Below are 17,057 nucleotides of genomic sequence, written 5' to 3' on the forward strand. Positions count from 1 at the left end.
TGTCTGGCTGTCACAGGAAGGACTAAAGATATCCACAGGAAAGGAGAAATGCTGTGAGTGAGCTGTAGTGGGGTAAAGAGAGGGCCAGGGGCTCCAGAATTGTGAGAGGCAGACACAGAGACACAAGCCAGGGACTCTAAGCACAGCTTTATTGACACCCCAGCCAACACCAACACTCTTTCCAACCGCATGTGTAAAGGCCCAGGGGTGAGGGGCCCATGCGGCAGGGCCTGAAGGTGGATCGAGGGCCTCGGGTTTTTTGTTGAGTGATGACGGCTCCATGTTCCTTCCAGTGGCCCTGCAGCCCCTCTATCCCCCAGCTTTAGCCGCTGCTCCCAGTGGGGCAGGAGGAGCTTCCATTGCCATCTGGAGACCCAGGCAGGGACTTGCCCATCCGATCCACACACCAGCAGGGACCTCGGCGCTGCCCCTGGGAGGAGCGGCACTGGAGAGAGAGGCACACAGGTCAGGGGTGAGGCCAGAGGCTTCCAGCAGGAGAATGAGAGGGGACGTCTGAGTCTGAGGATGCAAAAACACCTGAGGGTCCCCTCGGGACAGCAAGGGTCACTGGGTTCCCTCTCTCTCTTTTTTTTTTTTTTTTGAGATGGAGTCTCGCTCTGTCGCCCTGGCTGGAATGCAATGGCATGATCTCTGCTCACTGCAAGCTCCGCCTCCCGGGTTCAAGCAATTCTCCTGCCTCAGCCTCCTGAGTAGCTGGGATTACCGGTGCACGCCACCACATCCGGCTAATTTTTGTAATTTTTAATAGAGATGGGGTTTCACCAGGTTGTTCAGGCTGATCTTGAACTCCTGACCTCGTGATCCATCAGCCTTGGCCTCCCAAAGTGCTGGGATTACAGGCATGAGCCACCATGCCCGGCCCAGGTTTCCCTCTCTTTAGTTCTCCCTCTTCAACCAATAAATTGTGTGCATTCTGCTAGCCTGGAACAGTAGTTTTCAAAGTGGCGTTCCCAAATCCGGATCACCAGGGAACATGTTAGAAATGCATATTGTCAGACTCCACCCCACACCTCCTGAATCAGGAAGGCTGCTGGTGGGGCTCAGCCATCTGTGTGGCATAAGCCCTCCGGAGGATTCTGATGCCTCAAGTTCGAGAGCCGCTGAGTTAGGCCATTCCTTAAGTAGGTTTTCTCCCACAGCGTGTGGCTGATTATTCTCTAAGTTTGTATAATACAAACTTATGTTCTCCTAAAGTTGGAAGATCCTTAAAGATGGGGCAGTGTCTTATTTATGCAGCTTTGTAAGCCGCACCGCCCCCACTCCCTGGCAGGAGCCTTCTACTGGAGCAGGAGAAGAAAAATAGTCTCACCTGCCGCTTCCGGTAGAAGCCTCGATGGTCACAATTGGGCACGTAGAGTGTTTGAGCCCCTCGGTAGACCTCAGTCTGGAGTTGCTGCAGCACTGAGTCCAGATGTCTACGGCATGGGCCCTGGGGGAGGGACAGTAGGCTGCTTAGAACCGCTCCAGCCCAGCTCCCCATTCCAACCTTCTGGCCCACCAGGCAAGCACCCAGGACAGACAATGGAGACGTCTCCAAGCCCAAGGGAGCAGTCTCGGATGGAAGTCTCCAGGGCTTCCCACCCCTCCTGCTGCCTACCAGCTCCAAACGCACCATCTCAGTGTCTTGGACACCAGCAGAATTGGGCTGGGAGGGCGTGGTAGAGGTGCCTGGGTTCCTCTGTTGGTCTCTGCGGTTCACATCCTGTGGGCGGGCAATGCCTGCTTGAGGTTTACTCTCCTTAGGATTCTCTTCTGCAACTGGAGGAGGAATAGGAGAAGGAGAGGTCAGAAATCAGGCAGAGCCATGTGGAGAAGGGCCTTGCCCACACCACCTGCTGAAGTAAGGAAGAGAGGGCCTTATGCCCCGCTGTTGCATGATGCTGGCCCTAGTTTCTTTCTCTGACAAATAGTTATATTACTTTTCCTGAAAATATTCCCCAGTATTTCCCATACTGATTTTTAAGGTTTATAAAGGAGATGCATTTTGGAAAGCAAAAATGGAAAATGAGGATGGGTGCAATGGCTCACGCCTGTAATCCCAGCACTTTGAGACGCAGAGGTGGGAGGATTGCTCGAGCCCAAGAGTTAGAGATCAGCCTGGGCAGCATAATGAGAACCTCACCTCTACAAAAAATTTATTAAATTACCGAGGTGTGGTGGTGTGCACCTGCAGTCCCAGCTACTTGAGAGGCTGAGGCAGGAGGACTGCTTGAGCCCCAGAAGTCAAGACTGCAGTGAGCCATGATTGTGCTACTGCACTTCAGCCTGGACAACAGGGTGAGACCCTGTCTCAAAAATAAATAAATTATTGGCCAGGCGCAGTGGCTCATGCCTGTCATCCCAGCACTTTGGGAGGCCAAGGTGGGCAGATCACTTGAGGTCAGGCGTTCGAGGCCAGCCTGGCCAACATGGTGAAACCCTGTCTCTACTAAAAATACAAAAATTAGCCTGGCGTGGTGTCAGGCTCCTGTAGTCCCAGCTACTCCGGAGGCTGAGACAGGAGAATCGCTTGAACTCCGGGCGGGGGGCGGGGGCAGAGGTTGCAGTGAGACGCTGGACCACTGCACTCCAGCCTGGGCAAGAGAGTGAGACTTTGTCTCAAAATAAATAAATACTAAAAAAAATTAATTAACTACTTAATTTTAAAAATTAATTAATTAAAAAATCAATCAATTAATTAATTACAATAAATAATAAAATAAATGAAAAATGGAGAACAAATGCAAAGGACTATTTGGGGCTTTGGGCTTTGGGTGAAAAGACCTGGCTGTTCCACCAGAGGCCAGAAGGGGGCGCACGAAGCCAGGGAGCTGGGGCAGAAAAGCAACGGATGTAGGAGGGGGGGCCAACAGGGACCCAAAAGGAATGTGTGTCCCTGCTGTGACCTTGCTATGACTCAACCCACCCCTCCCAGGCTTGAGATGTGGTTACTTCTGGGGCACTGCAGTGGGAACCTCTCCCTTCTGGTACCCTGTGACCCAGGCCAGCTCAACCCCAGTGGTCCCAGGAGCACATGGATTCAACCCTTAACCAAGATAGGCTGAGGGCAGATTAAGAAGGTGCAAGGAATGAGGGGCTTCCAACCTGCAGGTTGCTCCTGGCTCTGGAGAAAGTTTCCGGAGGGTCCGGGGAGAGCTCAGGACTGGGAAGGGGTGAGGAAATAAGTCAGGGATAGGAAAAGGCAGAAAGGGGAGCATGTACTGACTGCTTGGAATTTGCCTAATATCTAATCAGGTATCAGAACCCCTGAAGGGATCCTCCTCTCTCTCTGTGCCCAAAGACAAGCTCCCAGCTAACTACCACTCACAACCCAGGAGTCATTTCCCCTGCAATCCTGAGTCTGATCCTTCTTCCTCAGGATGCCCACCCCTCCCCAGACCTTGTCCTTCATTCCCTACATTTAGCATCCAACCATTTAGTTCCAAACTGCCTCTTCTCATCCACCCAGACCACCTTCTAGGAGGAACCCCAGAAGCCTGCACTCGGGCATCTGGGACTGAAAGAAACTCCAAGTGAATTCTCCATCTCCTCCCGTGGAAGGAACCCAGAGCCTCTGCGATGCGCAGTTTGCATTTCCTGCCCTCCCCATCTCCCTGCTGCCCCCCATGTTTTCAGGGCTGATTCACTTCTGTCCCACCCACCCAGTGACTCAGCTTCTGCTCTCCTCCCTGGAGCAGGGTGGGGTAGGATGGGTGAACGGTTCTGAGCAGGTTTAAATCATAACCCTGATTTGGCAGATTCCCTCTTTCCCCTACTCTTTCTTCCCTCTCCCCTACCCTACGCCCTAGCCTGCCCTCAGTCCCTACTCAAGTCTAATACAACTCTGTATTTGGGGCCTCTTCGGTTCTAGACCTCTCCTGTTTAGGTGCTTCGAACACCAGTATTAGGAGGAAAGGAGTCATTCCTCAGTGTGTGCAGAATTTCGGAGTCTGGGGTTCCCCTCCCTCTTTCTCCAAGTGGAAGCTGAGAACAACATTTAGGTCCTTTCCCCAGCTTGGCCGTCTAGGGTTGTAGGAGCTGGGCCTGCTGGAGCCCATGGGATGGCCCTAAAACCCTCCATTTCTCCCCCTGCCTCCCCCAAGTTCCCACCTGCACACACACTCCATCAAGGGAAAATAAATGGAGCAAAAAAGAAAGCCGAGAGCGCAGACACCTTCTGCTGTATCCCCAGGTCCCCTGGCCGCACCTCAGCTTCCTGCACTTGCCCCTTCTCCCCCACACAAATGTGCCCCCCAAAGTCGGAAGCGTCAAGGGCCAGGGCAGAAAGGCTTGCAGGGCCACCCACTCCCGTCTCCCCAGGACCCTGCCTGGAGGAAGCGGGTCTCACGTGGGCGGGGCAGGGGCGGGGCGCGGACTCACCAGCGGGCGCGCGGGCCGGAAGGCAGCGGCCTCTGCCGAGCAGCAGCGCCCGCAAAGGCGCCTCGTCGTCCTCGGGCGGATGGCACTGCAGTCCTGGGGCGCAGTTAGGGGTGTAGACCCCGCACTCCTGCCCCTCCCTCCTGAGACAGCCCTCAGCTTCCGCGCAGCCCTCGGCTGGCGACCCCCCATCCTCCTCCTCCACGCAGCCCCCTGGACAACCCGCCTGCACCCCTTGCCCGCAGCCTGGGCACCGCGCCAAGGCGCTTCCTGGGCTGGCAGCGAGCAGCAGAGCTAGCAGCAGCAGCAGCGGCGGCAGCAGCCTGTGGGGGGTCATGGTCAGGGTTTGTGCCCCGTCCTCTCCTTCCAGAGCAGTCGCAGCGCAGCTGCTGCCCGCCGCCGCCCCTCTGTCTTAAGTAGCCGCCGGCCAGGGGCCGGGCCCTTTAAGAGCCAGGTGAAGGGGGGTGGGGGAGAGGGCAGGGGCATTCCCTAAACTGGGTGGGACTGGAGAGGGCCCCCCCAGCCTGGGTCCTCCCCACTCTTCTTTCCCCCTCCCTTTCCAGTTTCTGTTTACTTCCCAAATTGCTCTGATTTTTCTTGCTTTGTTCCCGGGAATCTCGGCCCGGAATTTGGGAGCTGTACAGCTGGCTGGAGGGACTGGAGGGTGGGGAGGAGCGGAAGAAGGGGAGGACGGGAGTGCAATCCACTCAGTGTGTATGTGTAGGAAGACCAGGGGCATGCAGGGACCCGGTGGGGAGTGAGAAGACGGGCGCTGAAAGGGAACTGAGAAGAGATGGTGTGTGTGGATCACTAGAGGAGTGGGCAAATGTGGAGGGACAGAGAAAAGATGGAGAGGGTGGATAACGGGGTCTTGGGAAATTCTACTGCTGATGAGAGAAGCAGACCAGGGCAGAGGAGAGGAAGGGCAAAATTGGGAAAGGAGTAAGAGAAAGCACCCCTGAGATGTGACTATGGAGAAAAGGGGCCCGAGGGGAACCAGACTGGGGTAAGCCAGTAGGGGGAAGGGCCGGGAGGCAGGGAGGGATACACCTTGAATGAACCGTAGGAGACCTTAGCATTGTGGTGGCCGCAGGAGGAATCTGGAAAGATTGGAAAGATTGGAACTGGCTGGGAGGCAGGGAAAGGGGGAAATTGGCAGGTTGAAACTAGAGAGGGACAGAATTAGAGGAACTCGTATTCGGGATGCTCTAGGGGACAGTGGCCAGAGAGCAGACCCCACCCCCCTTCCCATCCCCGTCTTTCAGGTAAGCTCGCTCCTCCATTCCTCTCCTCTCCCAGAATCCGTCTCCTTCTCTCCCAGTCATCCATGGGGTTTTCTAGATTCATCAGACTGTCTTGTGCCCAAGGGACTTTGGGGAGGGACTACTCTGAGCATCTTTGCCTGCCTACTTGTCTGCCTTCGCTCCAAGGGTCGGGTTCCACCGCTCCCCACCCACCTTCCCCAGGCAGTGTCCCGCCCATCCCAGGCACTCCTAGCCAGGCCTCACAAGAGAGAGGAAGAGGGACTGTTTCCTTCGGCAACCCACACCCATCCAGCTCTGGGTTATGCAACAGGGACCATCTCATTCTTTCCTAAAACAAGGGCTCTGGGCAGTGACTAAGTTTAAATGCTGGGACCCAAGCAACAATGTCAGCAAGGGCTTCTTGAACTTTTAGGTAAATAGAAATAATACGAACCTCATTGTCAGCACTGCCCCCTTCCCCATGCAACCCTGGGACCTTAGGACCTGTGTTTGGAGAATGGTGTTTTCCTGTTGCCCTGAGATACTGATGCAGACTGGAGAGGCAGGGAGGAGAGGGTTGTGGGGCAGCTGATGGGAGAAGCTACTGCTGATGGGAGAAGTAGACCAGGGCAGAGGAGAGGAAGGACAAAATTGGGAAAGGGGTAAGAGAAAGCACCCCTTCCACCAAGGCTCTTCAACCCCCTGCCATAAGCTCTGACCACGATCCCTGGAACCAAGGCTGGTCAGAGATGGGTTCCAGGGTACTGGGGTCCTGCCGCACACCTTTTATCACTATTTATTTTGTCCTACACATGGTTCTGGCTAGGGTCTTAGAGTCTTTCTCATGGACTTTGGGTTGGTGCTCCTGAATAAGATGGAAAGCCTGTGGGAAGTTGGGAAGGGGAAAGAGATGGCTGTGCTCTTGCAGGATCCCAGTGTGGCTCTTTTTTAAGTTTAAATTTTATTTTATTTTATTTTAAGTTCTGGTATACATGTGAAGAATGTGCAGGTTTGTTACATAGGTAAGCGTGTGCCATGCAGTTTGCCGCCCATCAACCCAACACCTAGGCATTAAGTCCCACATGCATTAGCTATTTGACCTGATGCTCTCCCTCCCCTCGCCCCCGCCCACGGGCCCCAGTGTGTGTTGTTCCCCTCCCTGTGTCCATGTGTTCTCATTGTTTTCAGCCCCCACTTATGAGTGAGGACATGTAGTGTTTGGTTTTCTGTTCCTGTTAGTTTGCTGAGAATGATGGCTTCCAGCTTCATCCATGTCCCTGCAGAGGACATGATCTCATTCCTTTTTATGGCTGCATAGTGTTCCATGCGTTTGGGTTGGTTCCATGTCTTTGCTATTGTGAATAGTGCTGCAATAAACATACATGTGCATATATTTTTATAATAGAATGATTTATATTGCTTTGGGTATATACCCAGTAATGGGATCGCTGGGTCAAATGGTATTTCTGGTCTGGTTCTAGATTTTTTTTTTTTTTTTTTTTTTTGAGGCAGGGTCTCATTTTATTTCCCAGGCTGGAGTGCAGTGACTCCATCACGGCTCACTGTAACCTTGACCTCCCGGGCTCAGAAGATCCTCCCACCTTAGCCTCCCAGGTAGCTGGGACTACAGGCACACACCACCACGCCCGGGTAATTGTATTTTTAGTAGAGACGGGGTTTTGACATGTTGCCCAGGCTGGTCTGGAACTCCTGGGCTCAAGTGATCCTCCCGCCTTGGCCTCCCAGAGTGCTGGAATTATAGGCGTGAGCCACTGCACCCAGATTGATGTGGCTCTTTAAAGATGTTTGTCATAGTGGTTCATGCCTGTAATCCCAGCACTCTGGGAGGCCAAGGTGGGAGGATCACTTGAGCCCAGGAGTTCCAGACCAGCCTGGGCAACATGACCAAGCTCCATCTCTACTAAAAATACAAAATATCAGCCAGATGTGGTGGTGCATGCCTTTAGTCCCAGCTACCTAGGAGGCTAAGGTGGAAGGGGTGAGCCAAGATCACACCACTGCACTCCAGTCTGGAACAACCAGAGTGAGACCCTGTCTCAAAAAAAAAAAGTCTGTGCTACTCCTTTGTAGGTTATCGTTCAGAAAAAGCCCAACACTTTGCCAGCTTCTAACATCCACCACTCCCTCCTCAACCCTCCTCAATTTCCAGCCCCCTCTTCCCACACTGTTACCACCGCCTCCTCAGATTCTCCCTGCCTGCCGCTCCCACCTGCCCAGCTCTGTTACTTTCTAGATTCTAAGCCCGATTGCACAGTCCAGTTCCACCCACCACCCCAGGATTGGTTTCCCCCTCCCTCTAGCATGACCCCCCTCCCTCTAGCATGATCCCCAGTTGTATGGCCATCAGCGCTGAGGGTCTAACCAGTCTCTTTGCAGACTGAGACCCTTGAACTCTGCCTTCCTGCCATTGGGATGCCCTCTGCCTTAGTACCCAGGGCAGAAATTTGAAGCACACGTTCAGCACTCAGACCAAGAGTGTGGGCCAAGGTACAAAACCCTGGGATTCTGTCTGGCCTTTGTGTGAGAAGGGTTTGCTGAGAAGTTTCTTCGAGGCTGAGGAAAGGCTAAATAGCTTGGGCTATCACTTAAGCTTTTCCATAAATAAGCTCTGCTGGAACTTCCTCCTCCTCATCTACATTATACCCTGGTCTTCTGGTCCTTCATGCTGTGTCTCTCACACTCAACCCATCTCTCTAAATTCATGGTGCCCCAAGTGCTGACTTCCTTTTGAGAACAAGGGATAAAGGAAGGGGCCTGCCTGGACCATATTCAGCTTTAAATTTGAGACAAGAAGCAGTGGAACAGTCCACAGACAGAAAGTCCTAGAGAGGAAGTTCAACGACCACATCACATCATGACATGGCCTAAGGCTGACGTGGGCCTGATGGGAACTACTGTGTAAACCTCAGCTAACCTGCAGCCTCTGTTTTCTGCCATCTCTCCCACACATACCATCCAAATTGGTCCTGCTGAAATGTGCTCCTGATCCCATAATTCTCTTCTCCTCAAGGACTTCGGGGGCACTTTACTTTTTATTTCTTAGTTTTTAAATTTTACTTTAAGTTCTGGGATGTATGTGCAGAATGTGCAGGTTTGTTACATAGGTAAATGTGTGCCACAGTGGTTTGCTGCACCTATCAATCCGTCACTTATGTATTTATGTTTTTTGGTTTTCGCTTTTTTTGAGACAGAGTCTGGCTCTGTCACCCAGGCTGGAGTGCAGTGACGCGAACTCAACCTCCACCTCCTGGGTTCAAGCGATTCTCCTGCCTCAGCCTCCTGAGTAGCTGGGATTACAGCCACGTGCCACCTTGCCTGGCTAATTTTTGTATTTTTAGTAGAGACAAGGTTTCACCATGTTGATCATGCTGGTCTCCAACTCCTGACCTCATGATCTGCCCGCCTCAGCCTCTCAAAATGCTGGGATTACAGGCATGAGCCACCGTGCCTGGCTCATATATTTATGTATTAAGCCCCACATGCCTTAGCTATTTGACCTGATGCTCTCCCTCCCTTCGCCCTCCCGACCCCACAGGTCCCGGTGTGTTGTTCCTCGATGTCCTCCCCCACCGTAGAACCTGTGCTCCACCTGACATTCAGGGTCCTGTGGACAGTGACCCTGAAACACACACTGTTTCAGTTAGCTGGCTGAATCACCTTCCCCAGAACCCCCTGGCAGTTTCTCATCTTGGGGATTGAAATGGGATAAAGGGAAGTGAGGATGAGGCATAACTGGTGCTCAGAGATCATTTCTTCCCCTGAACTCCAAGCTTTCAGTTTACAAGGACCCTCCCTTCACTCCCCTCATCACTAGCCACATTCCTTTTTTTTTTTTTTTTGAAACAAGGTCTCACTCTGTCACCCAGGCTGGAGTGCAGTGGCTCAGTCACAGCTCACTGCAGCCTCAACCTCATGGGCTCAAGTGATCCTTCCACTTCAGCCTCCAGAGTAGTTGGGACCACAGTCACGCATCACCACATCTGGCTATTTTTTAAATTTTTTAGGCCGGGCGTGGTGGCTCACGCCTGTAATCCCAGCACTTTGGGAGGCCGAGGCGGGCAGATCACCTGAGGTCAGGAATTTGAAACCAGCCTGGGGAAACCAACATGGTGAAACGTCATCTCTACTAAAAATACAAAAAAATTAGCCTGGCATGATGGCGCATGCCTGTAATCCCAGCTACTTGGGTGGCTGAGGAAGGAGAATTGCTTGAACCCAGGAGGCGGAGGTTGCAGTGAGCTGAGATCACACCATTGTACTCCAGCCTGGGCAACAAGAGCGAAACCCCCCTCAAAAAAAAAAGTATTTTATATAGACAGGATCTTATTATTATATTGTCCAGGCTGGACAATATAGGAGCTTGAGCTCCTAGACTCAAGTGATCCTCCCACCTCAGCCTCGCAAAGTACTGGGATTACAGGCATGAGACACCACACCTAGCCCATCACTAACCAAATTCTGGCACCTCTTCCTCACCTACTTGGCCAGTGGACACCCTGCCTTCCTTTTAATTCATCCACATTATTGTGTTGCTATTTTATATTTTTGCTCCTCTTTTCCTGTGTCATTTTTCCAGTTAGATTGTGGGTGTTTTGAGAATAGGGCCCCCATTCCTTTTTTATCTCTGGGCCTCCAGCTTCCAGCCCATAGAAGGAGTTTAGAATAGACACCAGGAAATATCGGTGTTTTTGGTGGTAGCAAAGGCAGTCCTGGGGGAGGGACAGAGAGGTGACGGAGACACTTCAACACTTCTGGAGGCTCCGCCATCCTCCTGGACCTTGGCGCTAGCCCAGCCTACTCCAGGAGCTCTCTCAGCCCTCCCACCCCTTCAGCGCTTCCTCTCTCTTTTCTTCATCCTCTCCCTGCTCTCAGGTAAAGGCCAATAGTCTGAGAGGCCCAGAGTGCTGTCAGGAGTGGGAAAACTGCCCCGAGGGTAAATCATACAGGACTTCCCAGGGAATAGGGCTGTAAAAGGGAGTTTAGGAGAAGAGATGGATAGGGATGAAGAGAGGGGATGGTGAAGTCATCCCAAGGAGGAAAGCACATCTTTGTGTAACAGTTGTAAAGGTAAAAGGGCAGGGAGAGCAAAACAGCATATGCATGTTGATGTGTGTGCGTGCATGTGTGCTCCTCCTGGGTCCCCAGTGTCTCGGTACATCAGAGGAAGGAGAGCTGGAAAGGGAACAGGACTTTTCTAGACTGGGCTGGAGCCAGCCAGATGGTTGGGAGCTGGGAATCATTAGTGAACAAAAAGGAGCAATTAAGGATCTGCGTCTTGCTTTTTTTAATATTTAAGTGAATAAAAGTATATTCAGTCATTCAATGGATTCATAGGACACCTATTTATGTAGATGTAACTGGGAGATATGGACGTAAGTAGGAATTGTGCTCCCAGAGAACTTAGCGCTAATATCTGTTTATCCAACATACGATAAACAACTGAGAAAATCAGCCAGGATGCCAGGGTATTCTGGGATAGAATGCAGACTGTGACAAATTAATCTAATTATATTACACATTTATGACACACACACTGAGGAGGGTGAGAAGAAAAGGAGCTGACCTAAGTAACTTTGGAAAACAATGTTTTCACTGGAAACTCTCAAAGGCTAAAAACAAAAAGAAGGATGCACTTTACAGAAACACTGTACTGTAACTGGTACATCTCTTTCTCATTGGGGTATGGGTTAAAAATTTTGAAAGTGCTTTACGTATATATTGGGGTTGAACAAATAAGTAATGAATGTTGGAAGCCAGGTTTCTCACTGTCAGAGGGAGAAGTCACAGATCCACAAGTGGGAAAGGCTAGATAATGAACTCTGTGGTACTGGGTTAGAATGGGAGACAGCAGTGTGAACTTGTATTTAGCTTAATATATAGTCAGATGAATAGACACAGAAACAATTAGAGATACCTATATGCACATGATTAGTATACATACCTGTATTACCTAACTCCGTTGCCCCAGAGGGCCTAGAAGAAATGACACTACAATAACAGTAGCATATCTCACAGCTAGATCTTGGTTTCTAAATACCATTCTCCAACAAAAGCAAGAACGTTTCTCCATTTTTTGGAGAACTGGCTGATTCTGGGGCCGGGGCAGGGAAAATAGATGATCTAGAGCATCTTGTAGTACTAGAAAGTAAAGAAGTACCCACAAAACAAAAGGATAGGGGCATATCAAAGGGACAAGGGAATCAACCTGAAAGAGCTCTCCATGACAGAGGCTAAAACAATTTGAGCAAGAAAATAGATTACATAGTATTGGATTATAACTCAAGGTATAAAATAAAGATACCTGAATGCATATTGATTGTATTAGTTTGCTAGGGCTACTGTAAAAAAGAGCCATAAATTGGGTGGCTAAGACAGGTATACATTGTCTCAGAGTTCTGGAGGCTAGAAGTCCAAAATCAAGGTGTCAGCAGGGCCCTGCTCTCGCTGAGACTCAGGACAGAATGGCTTTCTTGCCTCTTCCCAGGGCTAGTGGTGACTGGCAATTTCTGGCATTTCTTGGCTTGCAGCTGTGTCAATTCAATCTCTGCCTCTGACATCACGTGGCTGTCTTTGCCGTGTCTTCCCTCTGTGTCTGTCCAAATTTCCCCTTTTTGGGTTTTTTTGTTTGTTTGTTTGTTTTTTGAGATGGAGTCTCACTCTGTCGCCCAGGCTGGAGTGCAGTGGCACGATCTCGGCTCACTGCTTCACCTCCCAGGAGGCACAGAGTTATGGAGCCAGATTCAAACCAGGCAGTTGGGCTCTTTTTTTTTTTTTTTTTTTTTTGAGATGGAGTTTCACTCTTGTTGCCCAGGCTGGAGTGCAATGGCATGATGGCATGATCTCGGCTCACTGCAATCTCTGCCTCCCGGGTTCAAGTGATTCTCCTGCCTCAGCCTCCAGAGTAGCTGGGACTGCAGGCGCATGCCACCACGTCTGGCTTATTTTTTGTATTTTTAGTAGAGATGGAGTTTTACCATGTTAGCCAGCATGGCCTCCATCTCCTGACCTCATGATCCGCCTGCCTCGGCCTCCCAAAGTGCTGGGATTACAGGCGTGAGCCACCGCGCCCGGCCCAAATTTCCCCTTTTTATAAGGACACAAGTTATATTGAATTAGAGTCCACCCTCGTGACCTTATCCTAATTTGGTTAAATCTTCAAAGACCCTATTTCCAAATAAGGTCACATTCTGAGGTACGGGGGGTTTAGGACCTCAACATATCTTCTTTTGGAGGATACAACTCAATCTATAACACTGATATAAATAAATATTTGAGTCAATAAATAAGTAAATGGAGAAGAGACAACTTTCTCCTAGAAGATTTCCAAATAATTTATGTAGATACTCTGCCTTCCAGAATGTGGAACTTAACACCCCTTCTGCCTTGAAAGTGGGCTAGACAGGCCAGGCAAGGTAGCTCACGCACTTTAGGAGGCTGAGGTGGGCGGATCATGAGGTCAAGAGATTGAGACCATCCTGGCCAACATGGTGAAACCCCGTCTCTACTAAAAATACAAAAATTAGCTGGGCATGGTGGTGTGTGCCTGTAATCCCAGCTACTGGGGAGGCCGAGGCAGGAGAATTGCTTGAACCCAGAAGGTGGATGTTGTAGTGAGCCAAGATCACCCCACTACACTCCAGCCTGGGCGACAGAGCAAGACTTCGTCTCAAAAAACAACAACAAAAAAAAGTGGGCTAGATCTTAATGACTTGCTTCCAATGAATAGAGATCAGAAAAGAAAAAAGACTAACTTTGTAGTAGAGAAAACTGGCAAACACCACCTTAACCAAGTGATCAAGGTTAACCTCACCAGTGATGTCATGCTGATATCATGTACCCCGATATGATGAGATGAGAAGTACTTTACCTCTATAGATTTCTTTCCAAAAACCCATAACTCTAATCTAATAGTGAGAAAAACATTAGGCAAATCCAGATTGGAGGATGTTTTACTGGATACCTGGCCAGTAATCCTCACAACTGTCAAAGTTATAAAAAACAAAGGAATCCTAAGTGAATTAACACAGGAACAGAAAACCATATACCAACCGGGCACAGTGGCTCACTCCTGTAATCCCAGCACTTTGGGAGGCCAAGGCGGGTGGATCACCTGAGGTCAGGAGTTCGAGACCAGCCTGCCCAACATGGTGAAACCCTGTCTCTACTAAGAATACAAAAATTAGCCCAGTGTAGTGGTGCTTGCCTGTAATCCCAGCTACTCCGGAGGCTAAGGCATGAGAATCGCTTGAACCCAGGAGGTGAAGGTTGCAGTGAGCCCAGATCATGCCATTGCACTCCAGCCTGGGCAACAGAGCAAGACTCCATCTCAAAAAAAAAAAAAAAAAAAGAAATCAAATACTGCATTTTCTCACTTATAAGTGATAGCTAAACAATGAGTGCATGGGGACACAAAGAAGAGAATAATAGACACCAAGGCCTACTTGAGGGTGGAGGTGAAAGGACGGTGAGGATTGAAAAATTACCTATTGAGTAGTGTGCTCATAACCTGGATAACAAAGTTATCTATACCCCTGTGACATACAATTTACCCACGTAACAAACCAGCACATGTACTCCCAGAACCTAAAATACAATTGGAAAGAATAAAACAACGACAACAAGAAAGGCTGCAAAACTATTTCAGACTAGGGGAGACTGGGGAGAGATGACAACTAAAGCAGTGTGCACCCTGGATTAGACCCCAGAACGGAAAGAGGACATCAGTAGAAACACGACCAAATGCAAACAAAGTCTGGAGTTTAGTTAATAGTGATGCACTAATGTTGCTTTCTTAGTTTTGACCAATGTGCTATTGTCATATAGAAGGTTATCAATGTGAGAAACTGAGTGAAGGACATTTGGGGACTCTCCATGCCATCTTTGCAACTTTGCTGTGAATCTAGAATTCTTCTAAAATAAATAGCTTTTTTCTTTTTTTTTTTTTTTTCTGAGGTGGAGTCTTGCTCTGTCACCCAGGCTGGAGTGCAGTGGCGCGATCTCAGCTCACTGCAAACTCTGCCTCCTGAGTTTAAGCGATTCTCATGCCTTAGCCTCCCAAGTAGCTGGGATTACAGGCACCCACCACCATGCCCGGCTAATTTTTGTATTTTTAGTAGAGACGGGGTTTCACCATGTTGGCCAGGCTGGTCTCAAACTCCTGACTTCAGGTGATCCTCCCGCCTTGGCTTCCCATAGTGCTGGGATTACAGCCATGAGCCACCTGTACCCAGTCAGTTTTTTCATTTCTAAGGCCATCATGATGGTTTGGTTCTAATTGTCTTTCACCTGGGCCATGGCAATCATTTCCTATGGACTACCCAGTTTTCAGACACTATCTGCTCTAAACACAAACTATTCTTTCTGAAATGAAAATACAGCAAATAACTCTTCTGCTCAGAAACCTTCAATGACTCCCTGTTTACTCTAGTGTCAAGTCCAAATTCTTGGGTTTAAAGCCTCTAATTCTGGCCGGGCGCGGTGGCTCACGCTTGTAATCCCAGCACTTTGGGAGGCCAAGGCGGGTGAATCACGAGATCAGGAGATTGAGACCACGGTGAAACCCCGTCTCTACTAAAAATACAAAAAATTAGCCGGGCGTGGTGGCGGGCGCCTGTAGTCCCAGCTACTCGGAGAGGCTGAGGCAGGAGAATGGCGTGAACCCGGGAGGCGGAGCTTGCAGTGAGCCGAGATTGCGCCACTGCACTCCAGCCTGGGCGACAGAGCGAGACTCCGTCTCAAAAAAAAAAAAAAAAAAAAAAAAAGCCTCTAATTCTCTAATCCTATTATTACCTTGCAAGGACGATTCCATCTTGACCAAATATATTCTTTGAATTCACACCTGCAAACTTTTACTCGTGATCACACCTCTAACCTTTTGCGTCTTCTCTAACCATGTGTTCTTTGATTTTTATTATTAAGGTCTGGGTGAAATTGAGTAAGTCTGTTTATCCTAATCCCAAGGAGCTCATAGTCTATCAGGAAAACAGACAGGTAAATCAACAATGACACTATATAAGGATAAGAGGGATCAAGAGGAGAGAGACTTAACTTGCCTGGAAGCAGCCCAAAAGGCTTCACAGAGGAGACAATGCTTTGGTTGAATCTTGGAGGAATAGGAATTTGTGAGGGAAGGAATTGAGGGAAAGGCTTCCGGGCAGAGGGGGCACACGTGTCTCTAACAATCATGTGTCCCTTCTTAACATCTCTTGTAGTTTGTCTTGTATTTCCAGCAGCTTTTAGCTGGCCTATGAACTCCTTAAGGATAGGGGCCATATCCTCTATCTACCCTCTGTTAAATGCAAGTAGCAGTATTTACTTTATAGGATTGTTAGGAGTGTTAGAGATAATTCATGTAACATACATATCAGACACTCAATGATTTTTTTCTGTAATAAATGAATGAAGTGTCTAGCTCAGTTTCTGGCTCATACTAAGGTAGTCAGTATTTGTTGAATGAATGACGGTACCCTGTTTCAAAGCTGTTTTGTTTATAGCTGGAAATCTGTGCCTGGGAAGACCTCACTGGACTGGGAAAGATCCAGAGAAAGATAATGTTTCAGCAGGATGGGAAAATAGCCTGTCAGAGCTAACCAAACAGAAGAGGGCTCTTCAATCTGAAGAGGAGGCAGATATATTCAGATTCAACTCAAATTCACTAAATGCTTGTTTACTTATTTATTTATTTATTTATTTTTTTGAGACCGAGTCTCACTCTGTCGCCTAGGCTGGAGTGCAGTGGCGTGATCTCGGGTCACTGCAACCTCTACCTCCCGGGTTCAAGCAATTTTCCTGCTTCAGCCTCCCGAGTAGCTAGGATTACAAGTGCACACCACCACATCCGGCTAATTTTTGTATTTTTTAGTAGAGATGGGGGTTTCACCATGTTGGTCAGGCTGGTCTCGAACTCCTGACCTCGTGATCCACCCACCTCGGCCTCCCAAACTGCTGGGATTACAGATGTGAGCCACTGTGCCCGCCTGCTTATTTATTTTTGTACAATTCTCATGATGTTCCATTACCATCTCCACTTTGTAGATAAGAAGACATATCCAAATAAGTTAAATATCTTGCCAAAGGCCACACAGCTAGATGGCAGAATCCACTAGATTCCAAGTTCAAAACTCTTTTCACTGAAACATGAAAACTTTCCTTTTTCTTTTTTCTTCAACTTCTAAGTTCAGGGGTATACGTGCAAGATGTGCAGGTTACATAGGTAAACAAGTGTGCCATGGTGGTTTGCGGCACAGAGCATCCCATCATCTAGGTATTATGCCCAGCATCCATTAGCTATTTTTCCTGATGCTCTCCCTCCCCTCAACCCCACAAAAAATTTCATAATATAGAAAAACATCAAGGGTGTGGATAAGTTAAATACAGACTTGCTTGCTAAATTCTCTAAATACTCAACCTGTGTGC

At 49.2% G+C, this 17,057-nt stretch overlaps 1 protein-coding gene across 1 annotated transcript; it reads right to left on the reverse strand.

Moving 5' to 3' along the window:
• Nucleotides 1-132: 132 nt before the first annotated feature.
• IGFBP6 (insulin like growth factor binding protein 6) lies at nucleotides 133-4,997 on the reverse strand. Its single transcript, XM_032173639.2, has 4 exons — nucleotides 4,381-4,997; nucleotides 1,634-1,779; nucleotides 1,331-1,450; nucleotides 133-445 (listed from the first exon to the last, which is right to left on the reverse strand). The coding sequence occupies exons 1-4, from the start codon at nucleotides 4,712-4,714 to the stop codon at nucleotides 323-325; spliced, it is 723 nt and encodes a 240-aa protein (XP_032029530.1). The 5' UTR covers nucleotides 4,715-4,997; the 3' UTR covers nucleotides 133-322.
• Nucleotides 4,998-17,057: the final 12,060 nt, after the last annotated feature.

This window comes from Hylobates moloch, unplaced genomic scaffold, assembly GCF_009828535.3.
Source record: "Hylobates moloch isolate HMO894 unplaced genomic scaffold, HMol_V3 SCAFFOLD_13, whole genome shotgun sequence".
Taxonomy (NCBI): Eukaryota; Metazoa; Chordata; class Mammalia; order Primates; family Hylobatidae; genus Hylobates; species Hylobates moloch.

Coding starts and splice junctions, on each gene's coding strand:
- IGFBP6 (XM_032173639.2), bottom strand. CDS start 4,714: ATGACCCCCCACAGGCTGCTGCCGCCGCTGCTGCTGCTGCTAGCTCTG. Junction 1,451..1,633: donor GTGTCCAAGACACTGAGATG/GTGCGTTTGGAG, acceptor TCCCTCCCCCAG/GGCCCATGCCGTAGACATCT. Junction 446..1,330: donor GCTTCTACCGGAAGCGGCAG/GTGAGACTATTT, acceptor CTCTCTCTCCAG/TGCCGCTCCTCCCAGGGGCA.